The sequence below is a fragment of the Callionymus lyra genome, chromosome 5 (assembly GCF_982586985.1).
Source record: "Callionymus lyra chromosome 5, fCalLyr1.hap1.1, whole genome shotgun sequence".
NCBI lineage: Eukaryota > Metazoa > Chordata > Actinopteri > Syngnathiformes > Callionymidae > Callionymus > Callionymus lyra.
Genome location: NC_141822.1, coordinates 18,396,662 through 18,422,068, shown reverse-complemented (window position 1 = coordinate 18,422,068; position 25,407 = coordinate 18,396,662). Strand labels below are relative to the sequence as shown.

General features: G+C 37.2%; 2 protein-coding genes across 4 annotated transcripts in view; both read right to left on the bottom strand.

Moving 5' to 3' along the window:
- Positions 1–309: 309 nt before the first annotated feature.
- On the bottom strand, positions 310–11,242 carry urm1 (ubiquitin related modifier 1). The gene is made up of 5 exons (XM_087791310.1): positions 11,192–11,242; positions 8,602–8,672; positions 2,959–3,040; positions 1,136–1,184; positions 310–494 (listed from the first exon to the last, which is right to left on the bottom strand). Exons 1-5 carry the CDS (start codon positions 11,224–11,226, stop codon positions 426–428), a joined length of 306 nt encoding a protein of 101 aa, XP_087647436.1. The 5' UTR covers positions 11,227–11,242; the 3' UTR covers positions 310–425.
- A 4,545-nt stretch (positions 11,243–15,787) lies between these two features.
- The window catches only part of sh2d3ca (SH2 domain containing 3Ca), a 68,931-nt gene continuing 59,311 nt past the window's right edge, over positions 15,788–25,407 (bottom strand). For 2 of the 3 annotated variants that reach the window (XM_087791302.1, XM_087791304.1), the window contains 10 exons: positions 24,120–24,397; positions 23,945–24,022; positions 22,450–22,577; positions 22,029–22,392; positions 20,441–20,570; positions 20,249–20,364; positions 19,032–19,203; positions 18,854–18,965; positions 18,582–18,788; positions 15,788–17,422 (listed from right to left, as the gene is read on the bottom strand). In XM_087791302.1, coding sequence (XP_087647428.1) covers positions 17,247–17,422; positions 18,582–18,788; positions 18,854–18,965; positions 19,032–19,203; positions 20,249–20,364; positions 20,441–20,570; positions 22,029–22,392; positions 22,450–22,577; positions 23,945–24,022; positions 24,120–24,397 — 1,761 coding nt within the window. In that variant the 3' untranslated portion in view covers positions 15,788–17,246. The remainder of the gene's footprint in view (positions 17,423–18,581; positions 18,789–18,853; positions 18,966–19,031; positions 19,204–20,248; positions 20,365–20,440; positions 20,571–22,028; positions 22,393–22,449; positions 22,578–23,944; positions 24,023–24,119; positions 24,398–25,407) is intronic. The other variant, XM_087791303.1, reaches the window with a different exon arrangement.

Here is a 25,407-nt window from a genome sequence, read left to right as displayed (position 1 = left end):
TAATCCAACAATTGAATAAAATAGAACAAATTGAAAACAACTTTATTTTTTGTGTAACCTTCATCAACTGCAACTGCATTAAAAACAAACTAAAATAACAAAGTTTTCTATTTGCCGCTTTAATAACGAAAACACGATTCAACAATAATCAGAAAACAGGACAAAAGGTGAAAAAAGAAGGAGAATGAAACCCTTCTAGATGTGTGTTATTATTAAAAATGTTCATGTGTGACCACAAAAGAGTCCAGATCCAAGCTCCTCATCCTCCCTGGCTCCCCCTCTCTCCCTCCCCCTCCTCCCCCTCCTCCCCCTCCACCATTCCGGCGGATCATCAATCACCCCCCGAGTGTCGCGGCGCTGCAGCAGCCAATGAGCTGAGCTCTTGTTGGGACGTGAGCGGAGGAGGAAGGTGCAGAGGATGCTTCTCATCCTCCGTGGAGAGTGGAGATGAACACGACGTTGTCCTGGTCCTGGAGTTGGTAGTCCAACTCCCCCTGAGGACGGGACACATGCACATGAGTTCTGATCATTGTGGCTGAGCTTCATATGAAGGTTAAAAATGTCTTTATGATCAAAAAATAAAGTGTGTGTGAAGACATGAGGCTTGTTTTTAAAGGTCCTGACGCAAACATTGCTTATTTATCAGTAGAATTTAATTGTAGATCAGTGGACTATTTAACCTTTTTCTGCATTAGATTAAAAAAAATAATAATATCAACAAATCAACTGTGATCATGGTTCAAGGTTATGGTCTTTTATCACGGTTTTACAGTCATGGTAATAACACCTTTCTTAAATGAATTGCAGCTTTAATGTTCCATTATTTACAATAACTACTGTTACCTCTTATTATAATGTAACAGTACATGTCTATAGACCATTTTATTTATGTATTACGGTGCCAGGATTCTCTCGGTACATCACAGGTAGACGGGCATCAATCCAACACGAAGGTGAAACTCGATATTAGCTCCTTTTAGCGAAGAGGCGTTAGATTTTTCGTCTCGTATCGGAGGTGTGAGCGTGTTAGTGTTGTGCAGCAGCATCAAATGATCTCACACGTGTTGTCAATCTTAAAAATAAAAAAAAAGCTTTATAATATGTGAAACGAAAAAACAACCTCTCACACACTCACCATCAGCTCCCAGTCGGCGTCGTTGATGAGCACCAGAATTCCGGGTCTCCTGGGATGAAAGGCATGTTTTTAGAGGAATATTATCCCTGGAGAATATACACACTCTCGGAGCACGAGGAATAAATATAAACAAAAACACACCTGAAATGTAAAGCTTTCAGGTTATCAAGACCATTCATTATATTCATATTATTATTTATACTCACTGTAATTCATCGATAAATCAGGAGTAATAGTTCGATTCCAAAACAACTAACATTATTTTTGATATTTTCCATGACACATCCGTTACCATTTCAACCGACAACTCAACAAATGCAATATAAAAGCATAAAAATAAGAGGAAATACTATACGATACACATGTGTGCTGCGGACCAGCCTGACTGACAAGTAATTACTAGGAAGGAAAATCCACTTTGGCCTGCTGAGCTCGTCATTTGAGGCGATGTCAGCTTCTACTACTGTGATGCATGCGAGTCATTCTGGCTCCGTAGCTACAAACACATACTTATATATAGATATTTACAGGTATAGATAGGTGTGTGGGGAAAATCTGCTTTGACGTAAAGATAGACTCTAATCAACCACATTTTTACAATATAAAATAATATCTAGCATTTAAAAATATTAAAAATATTTTTTATTCAATATTCAACATCTATAACTGACTCATCCGCTCAATAGAAAGAGCAAATATAATAAAAGACATCTAGATTGATAACTAGTGATCAAGTTAAATTCCCAGATGACTTTAAAAAAAACACACAACATTCACCATTTTCTTCGTGTTAAATTGTTAGCAGGTGAATTTAAACTAAATATTCCCACAACGTATTTTGTATTTCACACCATTTTATTAAATCTTTTAGCCGCCATGTTTTCTTGATAAAAATATGTATTTTTATCGTGTTTATAACTCCTTCCTCCTCCTTCTCTACTTCGGTTGTGTGAAATAATGTGTATTGTTGTTTAATTTCATTTATAATAGTGTTTATTTTATTATTTAATATCATTATATACATCTTATTATTGGGTTTTTCTTCACAGTTATTTTTTCATTTTGTGTTTTAATATAATGTGTAGATTTTTTTGTGACAAAAGTATATTTTATCTGAAAAGTCTCGACCAAATGTTGGACCAGAAATGTGTTTTTGTTCGACCCAAAGACAGAAATGGACGCGAGTGGCTGTATCAGACTCGTACCAGGGTGGGGGTGCCATTATAGGCAGTTCAATCTAAAGAAGGCCTCATGACCGTACGTGTGTGTGTGTGTGTGTGTGTAGAGTGTGTGTGTGTGTGTATGAGTGTGTGTGGTGTTGTTGCAGCAGAACACACACGCTGCTCAATGAGCTCGGGTCCACTTCGGACCTGCTCTGTGATGTCATGGAGAAAAAAAGGCAATAAAAATGAAGGCGGCACAAATCGGGTCGGAACAAAAGCCTTGTAAAGACACGCACACAATGAGGCGAGATCTTTAAAGAGATAATAAAGCAAACGTCCTTAATGATGGTTTCGCTCGGAACAAAACAACAAACACATCTCATCTATGGCTTCGGAGGAAGCCCAACTCTCCCTCCATTCAGCGCCGAGGTGAGGCTATAAATAGTGCGGCACAAAGGCAGCTGTAAAAGTCAGCCGCTCCAATAAGGATGCTGCCAGCGTCCGCCACACACACACACATGTGCACACACACACACGCTCACACACACACACACAGGTGATCTGACAGGGGCGTCGGTGAAGAACAGAAGCAGAGAAAGAACGCTGCAGGAAATCAACGTCGTTCCCGGTGTGTGTGTCAAGTGTGCGACGGACACTCACACCGTGTCTCCCTGGACAAAGAGCTCGGGCCGTTCCTTCAGCAGGTTCTGTCGGATCCACGCCAGCAGCTGCTTCACGTTCCCTGCGACAACACACGCACAAAAAAAAAAACACAGACAGCCAAGGTCAGAGGTCAGGGGTGGAAGGTCAAGGTGCAGGGCTTCCAGTCTCCCCCCCCCCCCCCAAATCTGATCGATATGACGCGACGGAGGCATCAGGCGGGACGAGGTTGTGTGTCTGTGTGGCGAACATGTATATGTATGAGTTAGTGTGCGTTTTTTTTTTTTTTTTTGGGGGGGTGGAAGGAGAGGACACGGGGCGGGGGAGGGGTTTGTTGGTGGGTGACACCGTTCACCTTCAGGATAAACACCAACGCTTGAAGGAGATAAACAGAGATTTGATGTTTTGAGCCTCGGAAATATGAGAACGCTCGCACACATGGAGCCTCAGACTTCAACCGTCAACCAGCGCTCAACCACCAACAGAGGATTCTACATCACAACCACATATTTATTCACAGGTTTCAGCAACATTTTATGATCTGACTGGAAAGAGTAGTTGTGTGTATCTTTTTTCTAAGTAGTGGACATTATACTAATTGTGTAGTTGTGCGAGTGTGTGTTTCCTGCGATGTATAGGTACACATCCAGTGCAAGATTTCATTGGTCGTATTGCGTTGTGTACTTGATACTTGTCATTATGTGTTTTGCTGTGTGTGGGGGTTTGTGTGTGTGCGTGTGTAGGTTTTTGCTGTGTATCCGTTAACCTTATGCTATTCAGTGTGTGTGTGTATTTCAGGCCGTTTTTTTTGCGGGTGTGAAAATGCGTGTGTGTTTTTTATTTATATTCCATTCCATTTATACATTTGTGTATCATGTGTGATCCACGAGTTTGTGTGAATTCAACACATATTTATTAATGTGTGTGTTTGTGTCACTGGCCTTTTTATCCGCATGTTCCAGTTACACTTTAACATCTGCGTGTGCGTTTTTTTGCGGCATGTTGTTCAAATGTTTTTCGCCCGTGTGCGTTCAGTGCATTTTACTGCATTAGCGTGTGTGTGTGTGTGTGTGTGTGTGTGTGTTCGCTGACCACAGAACATACGCGATGACACCTCAGATGAGTGTAGCTGCCGGCAGCATCACACAAGCCGAGCACGCTCTCACACACACACACTCACACACACAGCTATTCTTAAGAGGGATTATAAAATCTGTGGTAAACACCAACACACTTCACAGGAGTTTATAAAATAAGTCAAAGAGCAGCAGCAGATGTGCAGAGGACGGCGGCGGCGGCGGTGAGTCATCACGAGCCGCTGCAGCAGGTACGAGTTCGGCTTCATAAAGGACGACAACACTGCAGTTTCCAACTGAAACGCAGAAATATGCACCGGGAATTTATAGTGCGTTGACTTTTGTCAAAATCTAGACTAGAACTATTACAAACCTATCTCTGGGTAAAGAATGAGCTGCATTTTAACTGAGTTTTAAGATGATGCGAACAAAATCAACCATGTTTTTTTATCTACAAAATGTTTTCCTGCAACCTCGACATGTCCTCATGGGACAATATAAAATCTCAGCATCATAACACTTTTATTCAGCAACGTATAGTTGTATAGTGACCCTAACTTGCCATATTGAAATCAAATTAAACACAACAAAGCTTGTGTCTATGATAGTTATGTCATAATGCATTATTTTGTAGGAAAATAGTCTGAACTATGAGTAAATAAACGGACTCTTGCATCAGTTATCTGAATGTATCCGTCCTCTTTTTTCAGAAGGTGAGCAATCCACAGTGTAAATATGTCCCAAATTGTTCTGTTCACACCATGTTAGGTACAATCTGAAAGTGTCGAGGATGCAAAGGGAGAGTATCTGTGGATCTCTGCAGCTTCTGTAGGTCCTGAGAAAGTCTACTCTTTGATTCGGAATTTAGGAAAGAAAATAATGTCCCTTTTTTCACTCACGACTAAAAACTTGATTTCTAATTTGAAGGTTGTTTTTTTTTTATGTAGCTTCTCAGCACAGTGTTCTTTTTTTCTCAAGGCCCAGATTTGTAGTCCCATGATCCTGTACGTCATCACGGTCGACCCCCTGGCGTCACGATGACTGTAGTCCAGAAAATAAAACATACTGGTAAAAAATATCATTGGCCTAAATTCCAAATAATTTAACCAAGTTTATAAACGTATAATATGAGGATGTTTTAACCTGCAATCACAGTGGTTTTTGATATCCAAGTCCCTTTTTATTTATTTATTTACATTTCCTTCTAATCGATACTTTCATCACCACAAAAAAAATCCAGTGTCGTGTTTTAAATGATGGCAATGAACTGGTTCTGATTCTAAAAAAAAAATCATAGTGAAGCACAATAGCCTTTAACCACATATTGATACCTTTTTTTTCCTCTGCATGTTTCCATCCAAGAGCACATCCAGCACTCTAGGATTTAAAGTGCATTTCACACGGTGATATGGCAACATTAGCAATCAAACTAAATGTCCTCGGGGAATACTTATGGTAAGTGTGTCTGCACCGTATATACCTGATATCACCATCTTTTACTCTCTATTGCATACGTACGTTTCAAACACGTTCAAACAAAGATATTCTACCGAACGAAACACTTCCCTTCGTCATTATCATTTCTCAACTTATTGTTGGGTTTTTATAATAACCTATATGTTTTCCTACACTCTTCAATACATGATATAGATCATTTTTAACTCGAACAATATAGTTAGGCTTGTAGTATACATGTATGTGCAGTATATATAGTAGATACAGCTATGGTTGTAATTGATTTTACATTTTATTGTATTATACTTTATACAAAACATGTCCATATGATATTCATACATTTAAATGTTCTTGTTACGTTTACTCAAAATATAAAAGTCCTAAAAGATTGAACTATATTTAGTTTATATTATAGTTTACTTAGTGGGGGAAAGAAAAGGAAAACATTTAAACTGAAGGGGCTCTCATCATCTAAAACATTACTACATCCGTTATGCAGTTTTACTTTGACTTCAGGAGGGCAACAAATCGAGTCAAACGTCCAAAACGTTACCCAGGTCCGGTTTAAGCCACTCGAACACGGGATCTGGTGTGATGTGCCTGATCATAGACTTAAAGTGTGTACAGGCGACTGTTGTTAACTCACTTGTGTTCAAACTCACTCACACAAAGAAACACTTTACATCGTTTTTGCACGACTAGAAGCCGAACCCTCTCGGAGCGATAACTCCGTTCTTTTCCGTCTATCTGTATTTTTCTCCATCATTACCCATAGTCCACTCTTTCAGCCCTCGCCCCCTCCTCCTCCTCCTCCTCGTCACACCATAAACCTTCTTCCCTCCATCTTTTTCACTTACATCAGCCCCCCCCCCCTTCGTCTACACATATACATTAAATGCACTGACCGCTTCATTAGAAATAAACTACGAGGACATCTTAAAGTCACTCAGGAAAAAGACGCAGATTAATGAAGGAAGATAAATGAAGGAGGACATTAACGAACGATCTCAGCCATGACGCGGACGGCGGCGAGAAAATAGCCAAAAGAAGAGCAAGTGCGTCACAAGGCGGGAGTGCATCATGGGAAATCCTGGTTGCGTAGGTGGAAAAAAAAAAGAGATGGAGGAGAAGGAAAAGGCGCCATTTTGACAGATATTCAAACCGTAACCGCTTTTTCTTTTGTGCGAGGGTTTGACTTCGCCGTTTCCATGCGATTATGGTGGCGATGAGGAAGGGGGCGGGGCCAGCGATCCATCCTTCGGCACATATGTGCAGCAAAAACGTGTGTGATGCGCTGGTCAGAGGGGTTTGGTGTGTGTGTGTGTGTGTGAGTGAATGTGAGTTGGAAAAAAAAAAAAAGGGGAAAGGAAGGGGGGGCTGGGGTCTTTCAGTCGAGGGTCATCAATCACCGGCTGGGGTCAAACAGAAATAAGAAGGATTCAGAACCAATTATATCTGCCTCCACTGCACCCACACTGAAGTCAGGCACACACAGAAGGCAAAGACGCACACGGACACACCTACACACGGACGCACACACGGGTCGGCTGGAGCACCAAGGTCATATCTTCATGACATTCCCCGTTGTGGTCAACTTTTGTCTCTCCGTTGTCTCGGCAACGTCAGCGTCGTGGTGGGACAGCCATTGTTTGGTCAAACACCAAAGACACATATTTCTCCCTCATTGTCCCTTTTCATAACTGTCGCACATGTTTGTTCACACACACACACACACACTAAGGCCCGCACATACAAAATAGTCTTCTCGACTTGGTGTCATTTCCCCCTCTGGTCTCGAGCATCGATTCTGAAATACCTCGAGTTTCCTGCACTCAACATTGCCCGGGTGTGGACGGAGCAAGATTCAGATGACTTAACCTTACAGCACTTTGGTGACCCCCGGAAGCTTGAAAAAGACCCTCTTTACAAGCATTTTACTACCCCATTCACACACGTCCAGTGACGATTACCTCTGCCGCCCAAGGATGAAGCCAGTAAAACATCTAGACGTTAAACAGCTAAATGTGTTTTGAGCTGTGAACTAAACGACTCCTGTAAAAACAAAAACACAATTTTGGTTCCAATATTGATGATATTGATCGGTTAAACAGAGCTAACACCTATAGATTATCGTGTTTAAAGAAGCAACCTTAATGACGGGTAGAAAACTGAATCTATACATTTCAATGTGTCACAGATTTTACCTTCCTAGCCCTTAAAAATATCAGTCAATTCTCTTGATTTATTTTGTATAAGTATGTTGCTGCTGCTAAAAACCAAATGTTCTCATTGAAAGATTATTTATCAACTCACCAAAGCAGCAAACCTACAAAGTTTTAAATATACTTCTGGATATATTAATGTGACGCTGATTCATAAGCAAAAGCATGAGCACAAACTGTTTACTAAATCCAAATTAAAAGGGGTTGTATGTGTCATATGTAATTGCTACATGCAACAATAAAGTCAATAAACACCTAAAGGTGTGTGTGAGTGTGTCTGTGGTTTGGTGATAGAATATATTTAACACATTTTATTGACAAATAAGAATCATGAGTGACAAAAGGGAGTATATTATTGTAGAAAATGTTCCTTAGAAACTAAGACAGGATTTCAGTTCAATTACAATAACGACAGGTTACTAACACATGAATTTATAAAGGAAATAGCCACAATAGAATGTTTAACTTCAGGAAGGAGAACAGCAAGATGATGAAATAAATAATTATTTTTAATTTTCCAATTCTTATCCTTATATTATATTATTCTTAGTTCTTATATATAAAAGACATCTGCAGCCACTTACAGGACAGACAGTCAAGCATAACTAAAAACAACCAAACCTTTTGAATTTAATTAACCTTCATACAATTAACCTTCATGCAGTTTTGCACTGCACAGGAACAACAATAAAATCAAAATATCAACACAATATCAGAGCAGGTTGGCTTCAAAATTCAAAATGGCATTCACAACATCCAACTTACTCTAAATGCAAACACATTTTTATTGTTAATAAAATAGTGTCTATGTTGATGTTAATGTGTGGAAGCAAAACAATGTAATTTGTGATTGTTATGAAATATATATTCGAGCGATAAAAGATACTTACAGGGTTCTGTCTGACTTGGAAGCGTGATGTCATGTTTTTTAACGCCATCAAACAGCAGCTCTGCTCCACCGCTAGATCGAAATTCAAGAACAAAAGTAGGTGTTAAAATGGTTGTTAATAACTTTGCATGCATTTAAAATGATCACCACATTAATCCGAATTAATATTTCTGTGGTCTTTTTATGGAGGAATAAGCAATAAGTATAAGCAAGGCTTGAAGACACACACAGATGAAAGGGTGAGTGAGAGAGAAGATGATACTTTCTAGACTTGTGTACACCTTCAGTAGAAATCTCTCCGAGCTCATCTTTCGAGAAACTAACTCCAGCACAGCTGCTCTCATGTATGAGTCATGCTAACCAGAATGAAGTAAACTAGATGTGACACAATTAGAGCAATGTTGATTCGACACACACCTAGAATGTCTCTTTCATTATTTCAACCTCCAGGGACACATTTAATATGTACTGTAAGTATTTGATCATGAACAGCAATTTAACAACAACATTGTCACACTTCTTTAAATCTGCTTAAAATCCAAGCACTTGCGCAGCTTTTACTTTCATCCGGGAATAAATGGTGGTACTTTGACGGAGCGGATTATAAACACTACTTCAAAGACGGGTTTGGCTATCAATGTCAGTGTTCTGTTGAACAACTTTCCACTGGGGTTTAGGATTAGCGCAGGATTTACAATAGTCTGTACTTGAGATTGTGTTTGCTAACGATTACAGCAACATAGTGTTAAACACCCAATGGAATTGTGTTGCGGTTGTTTCATAACACAAAACACAACAACATGGTGATTATTATACCCACGAAACTACAACATAGTTTAATCTGCTTGAAATTCAAATACATTTGCATTTTTTTTTTTTTTCATCCAAGAACATATGGTGGTACTTTCACAGATCATTATATATAAAATGCTATATTATACAGTAATTATACAGTACAGGCCAAAGGTTTAGACACACCTTCTCATTCAGTGTTTTTTCTTTGTTTTTATGATTAATTCCATAATTGATTCTCACTGAATTCATTAAAACTTTGAATGAACACATGCAGAATTTTGTAGTTAAAAAAAAAGTGTGGAACTTGTGTGGAACTAACTGAAGACTTTTCTCATTATTTTGATGACCTTCAAAATATAATCACTAGACATGTTTTTTTTTTTTACTTCACAGGTTTATCTTTTCAGGGGACATTTTTGCCTTGTTAATGGCGGTGGGACCATTTGTAATGTTGTGCAGAAAACAAGTTGAAATAGCTCTATTGGACAACCTTTTAGTTAATTATATGGAAAGAACCAATTAAAGCCAAGTAAAGAGAAATGAGTGGCCATCATTACTTTAAGAAATTAAAATAATTCAGTTGCTAGGACGTTGAATGCGCCCAGAAGGTGTGTCCAAACGTTTGGCCTGTACTATATATTAAGGTAAACATTTAAATTCTAAAATGGGATAGTAAATATTACTTTAAAGACTGTTCTGGCTACCAGTGTCGGTATTCTGCTTTTCAGCAAGGTTTAGCATTAGCTTTACACTACATTAGATTTACACTAGTCTGTATTCAAAATTGTGTTCGTTAAACATCAAAATAACATAGTGTTAAACAAACCATTGCTCATTTCAAACACCATGTTTCTTTGCCAGCATAACAACATGGTGATTATATGCTATGATATTGTTGTACATGTGGTTAAGACTAGACCAGGGGTCACACATTTTTTCTTCAAATCTTCACCTACTAGGTTATTGAGTGTAAAGGGCAACCATCAGTTAGGTGTACAAAATAACTTCATATCTATTATTATAGATGATAAATGATAGTCCTCTAATACACTAATTACATTATTGAATCTTCAATAATTACCAATTGGAAAACAAATAAGGCGACACACAATCAAACATAATAAGATGGTCCATGTTTTACAAAAGTAAATAAATATAAATTAAAGACCCATGGGTTACTACCACTTTGGTGACCCCTGGGCTATATTTTAGGGAAAGAATGTTTGAATATTTTTGGCATGTTGTTGATTTAAAAATCTATTTTCTCTCGTATGGTTTTAAACAATGCAACTGAAATGTAGTTGATCCCAAACCTACACATCAATTTCAAACAACTGATCGAGAGATGTTAACAATACTTTAAACAGTTACAAACAATTGAATGCTGGTTACATACATAAAATATATAATATATAAAAATATATTACAAGCTGCATTTAACACTACTAATGGCCAGTAAATACGTTAAAAAAACAACATTATGATTATCGTACATAGTGTAGAATTTAAATTTTAAAAAAGAATAATAACATGTTCGTCTTTGGTTGGATGTTAAAACAAGCATGTTCGCTCCTCCAGACGTCAGCGCTGCTGCAGCGGTTGGACGCGCTGAGAACTACAAACATGGCTAGTCTGTTAGCTGTCAATCTCGTTCAGTCTTTTATAAAATGTAGCGAGTAGCGACACAACACAGAGATACCAAGCCCTCCATTGGACGTGTTGGTGAAACTTTCAGCAGTTTTATCACACACCTCGAAGCTAAGCGCAGTGTTTAAATAGATACTTTGCTCACTCACCTAAACTCCAGCTGTATTGCTACAGGCGCAGCCATACTGTCGTGGATTAAGCGGAAGTGACGAAAGAGGATGTGACGTCACCAACAGCGCTCTCGTCTTAAAATGAAATGTATTTTAAATTAATACTTACTTTTTACTAAACGTTTGCGTATATGTTATATGATGGGGGTGTTTATTATACATTTTGTTTAAAAAAAAAAATGACGGTCACTTCTCAAAGAAGACTATTAAAATCATTGCGTCGTCTTTTTTTTAATTTTTAAAAAAATATATTTTCAACAACAATCCGTTAATGAGGTTTATGTTTCAATTGTTCTATTTTATTCTGTTCGTTTGTGTAAATATAGATACGGTTAATATAAATAAACACTTTCTAGCATTTCTTTTACCAAGTACATTTTATTCATGACTGAAATGTTCCATGTATTATTAGTACCTAACATAGTCATTCAAATTATTTATTTTTTTAACCATTAAAAAAAAGTACAATTCATGTACTCCTGTCCTGACATCATATAATGCATTTCCCTTTTTGGTTGTTAAATATGGTCCGTTAAGTGTAACCTCACCACCAAGGAAACCTTAATACCTATTAACTGTTCACATCAGGTCTCTATTCAACTGTAATGTCCAGTAAAATAACAGTGTAAGCTGCATTTATTTTATATATTTATACATTTTGTATACATAATGTGAATTCTATTCTGTTAATTCTTCAATAAAACATTGAATATAATATTCTAATTTCTACTTTAAATATCAAATATTTGAATTGAGACATTAATATGATTATTTCTTTAGAAATAACAAATATTTATTTACATTTGATTGATTGTCTTACCGGAACTGAAAAACAAAAGTTTAAATTCCACCCAAAAAGCGTATTTTATCAAATTCACAAAGTAAACACCTCTTTATTTAGAAAAATTTTACAAAAAATATAAAAGAGATTTAAATGTGACTATTAGTGAGTGTGGGTGTTCATGTGGCGCCGCAACAGTCACAACGTGAGGCTCCACATTGATCCCCCCCCCACTTCTGTACATACATGATCCGGCATAATGCTGACACCTCCAGCCCCATGTGGGGGAGGAAGAGGGTCAGTCAGAGGTTTGAATTGCAAATCCGCTGCCTTCTGTTGGCGTCCAAACCTACACGGGCCCTTCCTCGCTCATTCATGTGGTAATGAGGAGTCAGTGCCGGGGCAGATAGACTGATGGACCAGGGGCCTGGAGGGGGTGATGGAGGGACGCGTGAGGCGGGAAATCAAGGGGACCTCTCTAGATGCGGCATCAGCCGAAGTTTTGAATGAAGACATGATGGCCGCCGCGATGAGACGTGTCCTCGCCATTTGCGATGGTTATTGAGGGAGCTCAGAGGGAGGCCGAGGGCCCGGACATGAGGCGGGAGTGTGTTAACACTTTCATGGTTACACTGCGAGTTAGCGTCACCTCGTCGCCGGCCGTTACGTCACGTTTGTTAGTCCACAATGAGCCTTATAAACAGCTTATAGATGGTATGTCACCGCCGTGTTTTGCCGCGTGGCTGCCTCACTTGTTACGACACATTCCAAAACCAGAGTGGAACCATAGAGAACCACCAGGAGCAGAAGATGACGATTATAAGATCTTATTTCTTATTGCCTAAGGACCCAAAAACTGTTGTTTTCTTGTTGATAAAAAATGTAAATATGATTGAAATAAAAATGCTCCAGAAAAGGTGACTTCCTTCACCCATGCATACATTATCTCCAGTCTCAAAAATCTGTATATTTTATCTTATTTTATTATATAAATAGTCTTAACTAAACAGCGCAAACACATTGTAAGTGTAGCATCTTGTGCTAGTGAATTGCTATTCAGCCTTCAGCAGGATCTTCTGTAGAAAATAAATCCGAACCACCATGTTTACTCTCCGTCAACACTGGTTATACTTTATTTATCATAAAGAATAAATAACAACTGTTCAGCTAAACCAGGAGTTATCAGCCTTAAAGGCATATATTATAGTTGATGCTAAGCTAACGCTGATTTCAATAATCATTTAAAGAAGTAAGTAAGTAATATTTATAAAGCGCTTTTCTAGACCAGGGTCACAAGCCGCTTAAACAATAAAAACAATACCCAATAAAATATAAACTTAAAAGGTCAACAACACAGGATATTTATATATATTATAGACCAGCTTTCATCCTTTTTTTAAATGTAATTATGATCAAACTTGTATTTTAAAATGTATCTTCAGGCCATTTGTTGATTTCTTCACCAATATTGATTTTTATATATATTTGGTAAAAAGGCCTTCACCTTAACTTATTGTAGATGCTTGTATATTTGTAATTATATTAACTTATGTAAGTATTTTTTAGTTTTGTTATCTTTATTTTGACGCATTCAATGCTTCCCTCTAATATATTTAGTGACACTGATTCATATTATCACAGCATATTTACTTTTATTTACTGTTTTTATCATATTTAAAACGTTTTAATTCAAAAAATACGGATGTGATTATTTGAAATTCCCTGATTCATATAATAAATAGAAATGCAGGTTTATATTTGGTGAATCTAATAATCTAATCTACTAAATCAAGTTACATTTTCACAATTGATTTAATAATCTTAGAATAAAATTGTTACCCCACGTCCACGTTAATGCACACTATAAATAAATGACATTGAAAAAAGTATCAATTGTGTTAGAAAAGAAAACTTAACCCTAATGAAATTTTCTTTTGGCCTAAAGAGATTGTTGAATATCTTTGGTGTGTTTTATACGTGTGTAATTGCTATTATTCTACAGATGTTGTCGCTTCTGCGGTCGACAAAGCGAGGACCCGAGGAGGTGCAAATATATATATCTAGTGTTTGTATGACGATGCAGCTGGACAGCAGAAGTCAGAGGTGGGCTGCAGCACATCCAGAGGGGCCTTGGGTCACACATGATCAGATGACAATGACCAACACAATGGATTAGCTATAAAAGAGTTGGGGGCAGAGATTAGGGGTGAATTGATGACGGTTGGATGGCGGGGCACGCTGGCTGTCTGGCGGGGCCTGCAGGCAGATCCTGGGTCTGTTTCAATGAGGAACATAAAGAGCTGAAATTAACATGTTTCATGATAGCAAGCAGGGAGAATCCTCTTAGAGATTACATCCATGACATGTTCCGCCTGTGGACTGTATGTGGAGGAAGACAAAGGCGGAGGGAATCATCTTCTCTCTCCTGTGTGGCAGATTACAGGCCGACACATTGTCTCTTTCCATGAAACTCAGCATTCTTTTTTTTTTTTTTTCTCCTTAATCAATGATCATCTACATAATTTCTCATTTGTGGGAATTATTTCACCTGGAGTAAACTTGACCACCCATCGGTAACAGCTGCAGTCCACACTGATGCTGCAGCAGGAGTGGGGGGTGCAAGAGCAACACATCTGTGCAGCCACACACACACTCACACACACTCCATCTGTCTTCACCTCCCGGAGACGTCAGAACACATCTGACAAGATGAGAGCACATGTGAGCGGCACGTATGTTCTTTGGCGGATGCAACAAATCCCAATAAAAGTCAAAATAAATTGAAATAAAAATCATTTCTGTTCAAACTGTTTTTTGGGGGGTTTCAAAACTAAAGATATTTAACAGAAAATATATTTAAAAATATATATATTTTCCTACTTAGCTTTCAATATGACGGTTTTGTGTTATGATTTGCTTGTTATTTTATAGAGTTACATTTTTAAAAAGTGGTTAAGAAAGTAGAAGCTGCGCAAACGACTCTCCTGTGTGGATTTTAAAAAGTGAATTGGCTTTAAATCTGATTTTAAAAAAAATGTCGTCTCGTGGAACAGATCAGGTAACATGTGTGTTTTAATGAAAGAATAAAAAAGATAAAACGTTCATCACAGGTTCCTGAAGAGGCCAAAGAGATCTGACAAACACCAGAAGGTTCGATGCCGCCCTCTACCGCCCAGAATGATGTAATGCAGGAGTTATACCTGGTCGTCACATAAAACAATCGCATAAATGTAAATGAGAATCTGGCATCTAGTATTATGATGACGTCATAAAATACTCAGGTATCAGCTTTTTATATTCGAGGCTTTAGGTTAATTAATGAGAACTTTAAAGTTACAGGCTGGTTATACAGTAATAGTAAGTAAGTAACTAAGTATTTTTTATTTGTATAGCGCTTTTCCAGACCAGGGTCACATAGCACTTAAACAATCAAAACAATATTCAATAAAGTATATACTTTAAAGGTCAAGATAAAACTGATAACACAACAGTAGTTCCAGAAAATCAAGGATCAATCAAGGAAAATCAAGGAAAATCAAGGAAAATAGAATCATTCAAATTGTAAATTAAAATAACTAAATATGACCGAAATGATATAGCTAAAAACGGAATTCTTATTTAAAAGTAAAATAATATTACAATATTTCAATATCAATAGAAAAAACGTGGATTTCTCCAAGTCCGAAACACGTCTTTTAAATTTATAAATCAGAATATGTTTTCAGAATATCATGTGTCAATTTTACAAAGTAAACATTTTCAAGTGAAATTACGGGGAAAAAAAGATATGTTCTGACACAAGCAATCATTTTATTTGAAAAAATGTGAATAAACAATATGTACAGTATGTAAAAAAACATGGAAACAGTTTTAAATTATTTTCAGGTCACAATCATTTGGTTTGTCGTCCAAAAGAAAACCTACACCGTGCTGCCTGTACAAGATAAAAATAATAATACAAAACAACCTTTTTCCTCCACCTAAACCAGCAGGCTCCGTCCTCCTCTCCAAAAACACAAGTATAAAAGGTTACCGATGATTGAACTGGCTTCTTCTCCCTTCAGGAAGATCAGAAATGAAAAGAGTTTGCATGGAGGATGATCTTATACACAATATCTTTTATTTTAATGTGGATTTTAGAGGAAAGGTTGTTTCTTGTGTTTTAATATTTGCAGAGCTTCGTCTCATCTTGATTTATATTGAATACAAAAAGCTCTCAGAGTTGTCTAGCATCAGCACTTACTGAACACATTATTAGGGAATACAAATTCTGCTTTAATAACAGTTAGCTTCAACTGTTGCAGTGCATTGTGGGACTTCAATGAGAGGAATGCTTTTTACTGGCCGACGTGAAATGATGGTGATAGCCATAAATATGACTTTTTCAAATTCCAGAATACGATTGTCTAAATTAAAAACCCAGAACAGACTCGGAAAAGTATTTTGAATTTTAAGAAAATATTTCAGAACAAATTGAGGAGAAATAAAATGGATTTGTTGACTTCATTTATGAATAATATCTGAGCCTCCTGAAGACAGTTTTGTCGTCTTCAAACATTGGTTTCACTTCTTAACGATCCATAACTACCTAAAAACATCAGGTTTCGTTGACGATAAGATTGAATTGATGTTACTGTTGATCCATCAAGACAGAAGGATGACGCTCATGAATGAGGTCAGGCATGTTCAGTTAAGATAAATTAACATGTACATTTCAGCCAATCAAAAAAGTGATTTCATTTATGGATCAAGAGAGGTATTTTGTGTACATTAAGTGAACTGTTAAACTTGCAGGAAGATTCATTTTATCACATTTTTAAATCCAGTTTGAGTAAAAACACAAACATGTATATATTGAACAGGGGTAAGAGCTACTGTATCTGACAATAGATCAGTAATGAGGTTTATTACGAATGTCCGGATTCACTGAAGATCCATTCTTGTCCAGCAAAAACAATATTTCTTACTGTTGAAAATGTGTTGCACATGATTCATAAGAAATCAACAAAACATTTTTTTTTCAAATAAATAGGACATAAAAGAAAGGATAAAAAAGAGGAATGTTCACACGCTCACATGTTTGACTACAGAGTGTGACAGCGGCTGCTATGAATCATGGGGGGCTGAGGGTTGACCACCGTCCTGTCCACAAAGTGAGCTTCTCTCCTCCTCTAGCTGCCTCTTCAAAGTCCCCTCAACACTTGATCCCCCCCCAGGATGGGTCACGCGACAACAGCGGGTCTTTGGTGGGTGCTATAGCTCGCTGTGACGCACCGGAGGCTCAAGCTTGTGCGACAGCGCCGTCAGGACCTTGTCGAACTTGTCGTAGCGCTCCAGCTGGCTGCCCTCCGAGCCGCGGCTCCCCCACAGGAGACGCATCTGGAACTCTGTCTGGAAGATCTCGTGGACTTCTGACCGAGCCTGGAAACCTGAAGAGGACAGAGTCAATCGAAGGGATCGTGAAAGTGGATCAACATGGTGGTTATTACTGGTTATTATTATATAACTTATTTCTGTTATGCATTTATTTTCACTGTAATCCAGTAGTGTAAATATCACCCACGACTGAGTTTATTCATGTGTTCCATATAAAAAAGCAACTTTGTTTGGTGCTTCAAGGAGTTTCAATGTATTGAGACTGAAGAGTACGTTTTAACAACATTGTTAGTGGCTACATCTGTTCATCTATTTTTATTTGAAGTCTGACGGTAGATCAAATCACTTTGATTCAATAAAAAAGAACTTCATGCAACTTTCCGTCTCAATAAAATATGATATTTACTCTTTGTTTCGTCTGTGTTGTCACTTTTTCTTTTGAACTAAAAACTTGTTTTTGATTTTTTGATGAAGCGCTAGCTGTCAAATTTGTTATAATTCACTGTGAAGAGACAACAAAGAAAAATGTAAAAAGGGTTGTATATATTATTAGTTCATTTTTTTTAGCTTTTTTCCCACTCCCTATCCACAACCACACCTCTCCTCTCATCCATGTATGAATAGAGGTTGCAAAAAACAACAATAAGAATAATATGCTCAATTGAATTCATCTCTTATATGTCAAAACGTACAGTAGCTATGTCAAAATATTATTGTGTTGTAGGCCATAATTATGTTGCTGTATTTAAACATAAAAACAATACTTTTGTAAACGCTATACAACTCCTTACACTTTAAAGACACTAATATTGTAATGCAACTAAATCTTTCTAAATGGGAGTAATAGATAGAGAATTAAGTTACTTGGCCAACAGTGGTTATTACAACAAAAAAAACGTATATCAACAAGAACTACACGCCATAAAGTGTTATCAAAAACCTGTTGAAAAAACTTCAACTGAAGAAGCTGACTAAAGTCTGTGCGATCGATAACAAGATATCAGGAACATGTGTACTGTGAGCCATCGACAGGCTGTTCAATAAAGCAGTAATGGCCTCAAACTGTGAGTCAACAGGGAGCGATTAGTGATCAATACAGTCAACATGCATCATCACACACAAGTCACATCAGTGACCATTTACTTAGCATTAATAAACAACCAAATAATCAAAGATTATTAAGACAATAGTTAACAGAATCTTAATTCTTACCCTGCAGTTTGGTCTCTGTGTTGCTTCTGTAGATTTCGCTGTGATGTGCAATGGTACGCGCCGCCTCTAGGTGGTGCATGACAACATCCACCCCAACCTCCGCACTCTCCCAGGCCTCCAGCGTCTCCCCGAGCGACAGCCCTCGCTCCAGCAGCGACAGGACGGGGATGATGTGGGGGAAGGTGGTGTTGGAGAGAGGGCTGGACTCTAAAAAAAATAGAAGCTGATGTTGAGTAAAAGCAACAAAAAAAGCAAACTTTTTTTTCTCGTACCTTTGCCATCATTTAAGTTCTTAAGAAAGGGTTTTAGCTTCTTTTCGTAGAGAATAGCGCCCTCTGTGTGTCTCTGTCGTAACGCCACCCACGTCTGCTCGAGCCGGGAAATCTGAAGCAGGGAAACATTTTTTAGAAAAAACATGTTTTTGAGTAAAGTGAAGATATCTTGAATTACCTGTGGCAGCTCCAGCGCCCTCATCACTGCAGCGAAGCCAAACATATTTCCCAGGTTACTTTTCAATTCCGCTGCCAGCTGGATGGTCTTGTGCAGCAGCACCGCTCGCTCCTCGGTGCTCCCGGTGCAGCCCAGGAGGTCCACGGCCATCATGATGGACATGGTGTAGAACCTGCTCGACAAGGTCAATGTTTATGAGGGAAATCTTAATGAAAACATCATTGTGTTGGTCTGTTAAAACTGGAAACTAAATTCAGATGAGTTACAGACAATGCCGGTCTATGACTTCCACTAGCTCATGCTACGAGAAAAAAAAAATTATTAAAAAAAAAAAAAAAAGACTACTAAAAGTAGACTTCAATGAGAAACGGGAAGGAGACCTGATTTTATTCTGCTGAAGTTAATGAAGCCCATTTTTAATTTAGCCATATTTAAGTGACTGTTTTTTTTCGCATGCATGTTTTCATATATTACAACATTATATTATCTTATGTTTAATTATGTTTAAATAACACCTAGATTTTGATGTATATCTTGACATTTATCCACTACACACGAGAACCCTTTAACATCAGCAGTTGAATTCAAACTTTACATTAATTTGTTTTGCTTTTCTCAAATATATATTTAGAATGGTTATTTCACTTTTGCTTAAGTAAAAATAAACATAGGAAATTGACACATTGCCTTTCCATACTAAGCTACCGCTGAGCTAACTGCACTGCTAACTAAATGCTTAGACAATGCTATAATGCTAGCATGGTAGGCAAACATAGCAATAGCAACATTGAGTAAAACCATCTTAAAGAATTTAGTTTAGTTTAAGTGTTGACTACAGACTTATTTGTGTTCATAAGGACATGACTTGAACATTGCAGATGATAAAACAATGGCTACATTAACTGGTTAAAACGCACCAAAATGTTGTTATCATAGCTAGCATGCTAACATAGCATGTTTGCTCAACTGGTCAGAAAAGACTTTAGAATTGTTAGAATAACTTGCTCTTGCTATAAGGTCATGCAGAGTGTATGAAAATATAAAAAAAGCTACTTTACATATTAATTTGTAACATTTTTCATTATGATTTTGAGCTATTATTTTCTTCAGTTCAAGACAGACAAAGACATTTGAATATGTCTAGTCAACTATAATCTAAAAACACAATTGAATTAAACTAGAGTCAAACTAGTTCAATGATCGATAGATGCGTCTACCTTTCCAGCAGGTCCAGTCTCAGTTGGTGTCCATGCGGAAGCGTCAGCAACTCCAGCCCTGAGGAAACTCCCATCATCCTTTGCATGTCACACGACACGCCTAATATTCTCGCCACCTGTGGAAGACAAGTGTGTCTTTATTGTGTTACCTCCACACTTGTGTGTGTTGTGTGTGTGTGTGAGGTTGTGTACCGTGCAGTCCAACATGGTGATGTGTTTGGCTGCGGCGCGAGCGTCCACCTCCGCCAGCAGCTCCTTCACCTTCTTCAGCACCGACATCTCTAGAGGTTTGTTATCGGCCGGCATGATGCACGACTCGTACCTGAGGGAGGAGACGTTTGCGTCCATGAGATCACGCTGAGGACCAGGATCCATACAGAGTCTCTCTTCTCATGTGTGTCTGAGGGTAAGATTCTTCAGGCCACTCAGCTGCTCAATGATTTTAAACATAAATTGTTTCTATTTCCATTTAAAAAAAAAAAACACCTTATTTTGCTTTTGATCAAATATCAAAATGTTTATCTGTTGTAGTCGCTCAGTTTAGTTTAGTTTATCATAAAAAAGTGTATAAAAAGATGTAGTAAGACACTGTAATTCAACGTTTTTAAAGCATTGGTAACAATAGCAATGGGTTCGCTAAGGAAGTAAATAAGTGCCGACATTTAAAATGTTGATTTGAATCGATTGCTTATTCTTTACATGCGTTTTTTAAAGCTGTAAATTATTTTTTTGAATAATTGAATTCAATAGTATGTCATGTTAACTATCTATGATGCCCTTGCTTTGACAGGCTGATTGATTGGCGGGTTCTTCCCATTCGGAAGAAGTATTTCGTCTCCTGAACTAGGTTTGTCTCCCTCGTTGTTCCTGGATCGTTCTACTGTTTTTGATGGACTGTTTTATTACGACGTTGTCAGCATCCTAAGTTCCAACGTGAGTTCTTGATCTTCATTGAGTTGTCCACGCCTGCTTCCCTTCCAAATTCCTGTACCTCCTTTTTTTCGTGTGTGGACACGTTTAGTTTTTTGCCACGTTTTGGAGTTTGTATTTTGTGATTACCTTTTGTTTTAATGGGCTGAGATGAAACCCGGAGCTCAGTTTACAGACTCCAAACTCCTGACATAGTATCTATACTGGAAGTTTGAATTCCTTTTTATTGAAAACTTTAATTCAATAATTTATGAAGCATATTGAAAGCTTTTTATTTTATTTTAATATTTATTTATTATATTATATTATTTATTTTTAAACATTTTGAAAATAAATATATTTTTGAAAGCGTTTAAATTTAATTGATATGGCATTTAGGAAATTTATATATGAATTATTGGAATTAGAATATTATAAATATATATATATATATTTTTAAAGCGTTTACATTTAATTGATAAGGCTTTTAGGAAATGTATATATGAATTATTGGAATTAGAATATTAAACTCAATGTGATAATTCAAATATTGAATAAAACAAATACCACCTTTCAATTTAGAAATTAATTAAATTATTTAAAATAAAATTAATTTAACTCATTGAATATTGTAAAGGCATTGATATATATGTTTATACTTCCATAATTCAAAACTATTCTGTAACTTTGTGGCACAACATTCACAGCCGGAGCGAAGAGAGTTTCTTCTCTTCCATATAAAGTTAATTAAAACAAAAAGTGGATCCAGATGGTAATTTTGAACGTCATCATAGTCGACAGTAAATTTGAAGGTTAAGATGATGTTGAGAAATTAATCAAAACAGGACAAAAGCACTGAATGACTGCATACTTTGAAGGCCTGAACAAGGACGAGGTCTCCACCAGTGGGGCGCTGAACATCCCCTCTCCTTCTTCCTTCGACCCCTCTTTCTTGCCCTCTTCCAGTCGCAACCTCTCCACGTAGCCTTTGGTCGGAGGTTTCGGGGGTCCGGCCGGTCTGAGGTCGCAGTAGCTCCCTCCCGTTTCCGAGGAATGCGATTGGAAGCTGGGATGGCGGGCGGACGACGAGTGCGCCGAGTGGGAGGTGAACACCGGGTGTTCAGGGGGGGTCTCGCCGGACGGGCTGAGCTGGGGGTCACTGGAGCGCCGCATCACGGGAGAGGGTGGAACCACGGCGAGGACCCGCCCCCCCGAGTGAGTTCTGTGCCTCGTGACTGAGAGAGAATCTTGTTTAGTGAATGAAACAAATAGGAGTTCAGCTTTGGACTTACTAGCCGTGTACGCCGGGGAGAGGGGGGTCTCTCCGACAGGTGAGAGGGGGCACCGGTACTCCTGGATCTGGTCCATGCTCATGGCACAGTTCCTCATGGCATCTTTATGGTGGTGGATGGTCGAGGGACTGGAAACACATGAAGCAGGAAACGTTAAAATCCCTGCACAGCAGCTCACGGCGGGTCATGAACTAGGTAGCAAGTGTGGGGGGGCGGGGGGGGGCCTTCACAAAGCGGTGCAGGTGATGATGTCACTTTGTCTAATGACAGGAAGCAGGGCCGCACTTCTATTGTTCTACTTTTGAATAATTATTTTAAATAATTATCACATTTGCTCTGTAACATTTACTTTTGTATACATTCAATATTGTTCTTGAATGATTAAATACGGGTGAACAAAAAATATAAAATACAAAATTCACCATCAAATATTTAAAAATGTAATTCAAAGACAAATGTTGTCGTTTAATGTGAGTCAGTGTTTTAAATGACAATGACACTAATGAATTAGGATTTCTTTTTAGAGGATTAAATTCATATTACATTTTAAAAACGACAAAATATTACAATATTTATTCTCTTAGTCACTATCAGATATTTAAATATTGAATTATTTAATATTTAAATATAATTTGGTTTTTATACATCGGTATATGTTATAAATAATAATCACATTTACTTTCATAACTTTTTTATGCTATAGAAATGTTACTTAAAGGATTAAATACGACCAAAAAGACAATATATTCTACAAGATCAGATATTGAAATATTGATTCTCATCAAAGACAAATTTTGTTGTTTTTATTTCTGTTCATTTTTCCTGTAATATTTACTTTTATAACTTTTTTTTGCATTCGATTTTTTTCTCGATTAATTAAATACAGATATAAAAAACGACAAAAGTCACCTTCAGATATTTAAATATTGTGGTATAAAGGTCAACAAATACTTATGGTACTTATACTTATATTTATATTTAAAACATTTTTTAATAATAATAATTTTCAACATATTTGAATACGCAAATCATCTTTACATTTGTTGTTTATTTATGATGCAGCCCAGCTGGAGTGAGGATCAAAACTGAGGGGAAATCTGGTTCACAAGAAAAGATTTTCAGGGTAAAACGTGTTTAAATATGTTCTTTGTTATTCATGAATTTAAGCCACATTTTGGACTTTGAAGAGGAAGCAGAAGATGTGCATGTTTGAAGTTATAGAATGATTATTTACGTGGTTCAAAATCCACTTTGTGGTATAACATTAAGTTGATATTCCAGCCGTATTTTCTGCTTCTTCTTCGAGGACCGGTGTTTTAAACGACGGGTTTTAAACGACAGTTTAAAACACGAACAGTGACATGAAAACTTGAGTGGTCAAGTCGGGGGTTCTACAGTGGTCAACACAAAAAGGTGTGAGACGTTAGAGGAGTGTGTGGGAATCATGAGTGAGTCTCTAGGTCGGTGCTCAAAACTGGTGTCACACACACACAACCTGGATTGAGGCACAGGTTCCAGCTCAGGTTCTGCTGGTGCCACTGGCGTCCCAGCTGGACTGGGACTATCTGAGTCACTGAGCGTGTCAGAGAGCGATGAGGAAATAACGTACAGGAGTTACTTCAAGACAACTTTACGGCATCGACCCCGGTTGGACGTCCCGACACACTGACCTGTGAGGCATCAGCTTTTCTGTGGTCAGTCCGTCCGTCATGGTGACGCTGCGTCTCTTGATGTAAGCTCCTCTCTGGCTGGACGGCGAGTAGGCGGAGCCATGTTTGCTGTGGGACAGGGAGAAAGTGGCCTCCAGGTAACGCAGCGGGAGAGTCCTGCTGACCGGACAGTAGATGTGGACGCCGCTCGACTGAGAGACGGGTTTGCGTTGACCCACGTAGAAACGCACCAGTTCCTGGACCGAGTCGAAGCTGTCCGCCTCCAATACATAATGGACCTGGGTTGGGAAGACAGGAATTCAAGTTAGGAAGCCATTTAGGATAATTTCTGTAGGACACGGGTTCAAGAACTGTAGGATAGTGAGCCTCAAAACCAGCCGAACATCCTCCCTTTTTATTATTATACTTGCTGGTATATATTGTCCATGTAAACACGTTTGTATGTATGTATATAGTATTAAGTTCTAGAACTAAAACTTTTATTTAAAACATCTTCATCAGTGTATGTGCTCAGATAATAAAAAAAATAATTATATATATATATATATATATATATAATATATAAATAATTGTTATTCACATTATAACATGTTTTTTTAAACATATTTTAAAAACACATTTTCAGATTTGCATTTGTATGCTTTTTTTAAGGATATATTTGATGATTATTATCATGATTATTATTATGATTATTATTCTTTTTTAAAATATTTGTATTTGAACATCTTTCTTTGTATGTTAACATATTTTTCAATATTTATTAATACAATTTTGGAGATGTATTTTAACATTTAGTATGTTTTAAATAATTTTTTAGGGATATATTTGAACGTCTGGGGTATATCTATTTTTAGCATATTTTGCAAAGATTTATTTGAACATCTTTGTATGTTAACATTAAATATTATATATATAAATACATTTTGAAAGATACATCTGTCTATGCAAATAATACTTTAGAAATATACTCAAACGTTAAATATATATATTTTAAACATATTTTGTATTCATTTGAACATATTTGTATAACATTTGAGAAAGTACAGTATATATTGATACATTTTTAAAGATATATTTAACATCTCCTTGTTTAAATACTTTTTTAACGGTAATTTGAAAATCTGTGTATGTTGAAATACAGTTTTAAAATATATATTAATACATTTTTAAAGATATGTCTCACGACTGTGCATGTTTTTTTTTTTAAATATTTCTTTTAAAATATATATTAAAACATCACAGTATGTTTTTTTTTTTGTTTTTTTACATTTTCCCCAAATTTTAACAT

Coding starts and splice junctions, on each gene's coding strand:
- urm1 (XM_087791310.1), bottom strand. CDS start 11,226: ATGGCTGCGCCTGTAGCAATACAGCTGGAGTTTAG. Junction 8,673..11,191: donor GCAATACAGCTGGAGTTTAG/GTGAGTGAGCAA, acceptor ATTTCGATCTAG/CGGTGGAGCAGAGCTGCTGT. Junction 1,185..2,958: donor TTTGTCCAGGGAGACACGGT/GTGAGTGTCCGT, acceptor CTTTCATCCCAG/GAGACCCGGAATTCTGGTGC.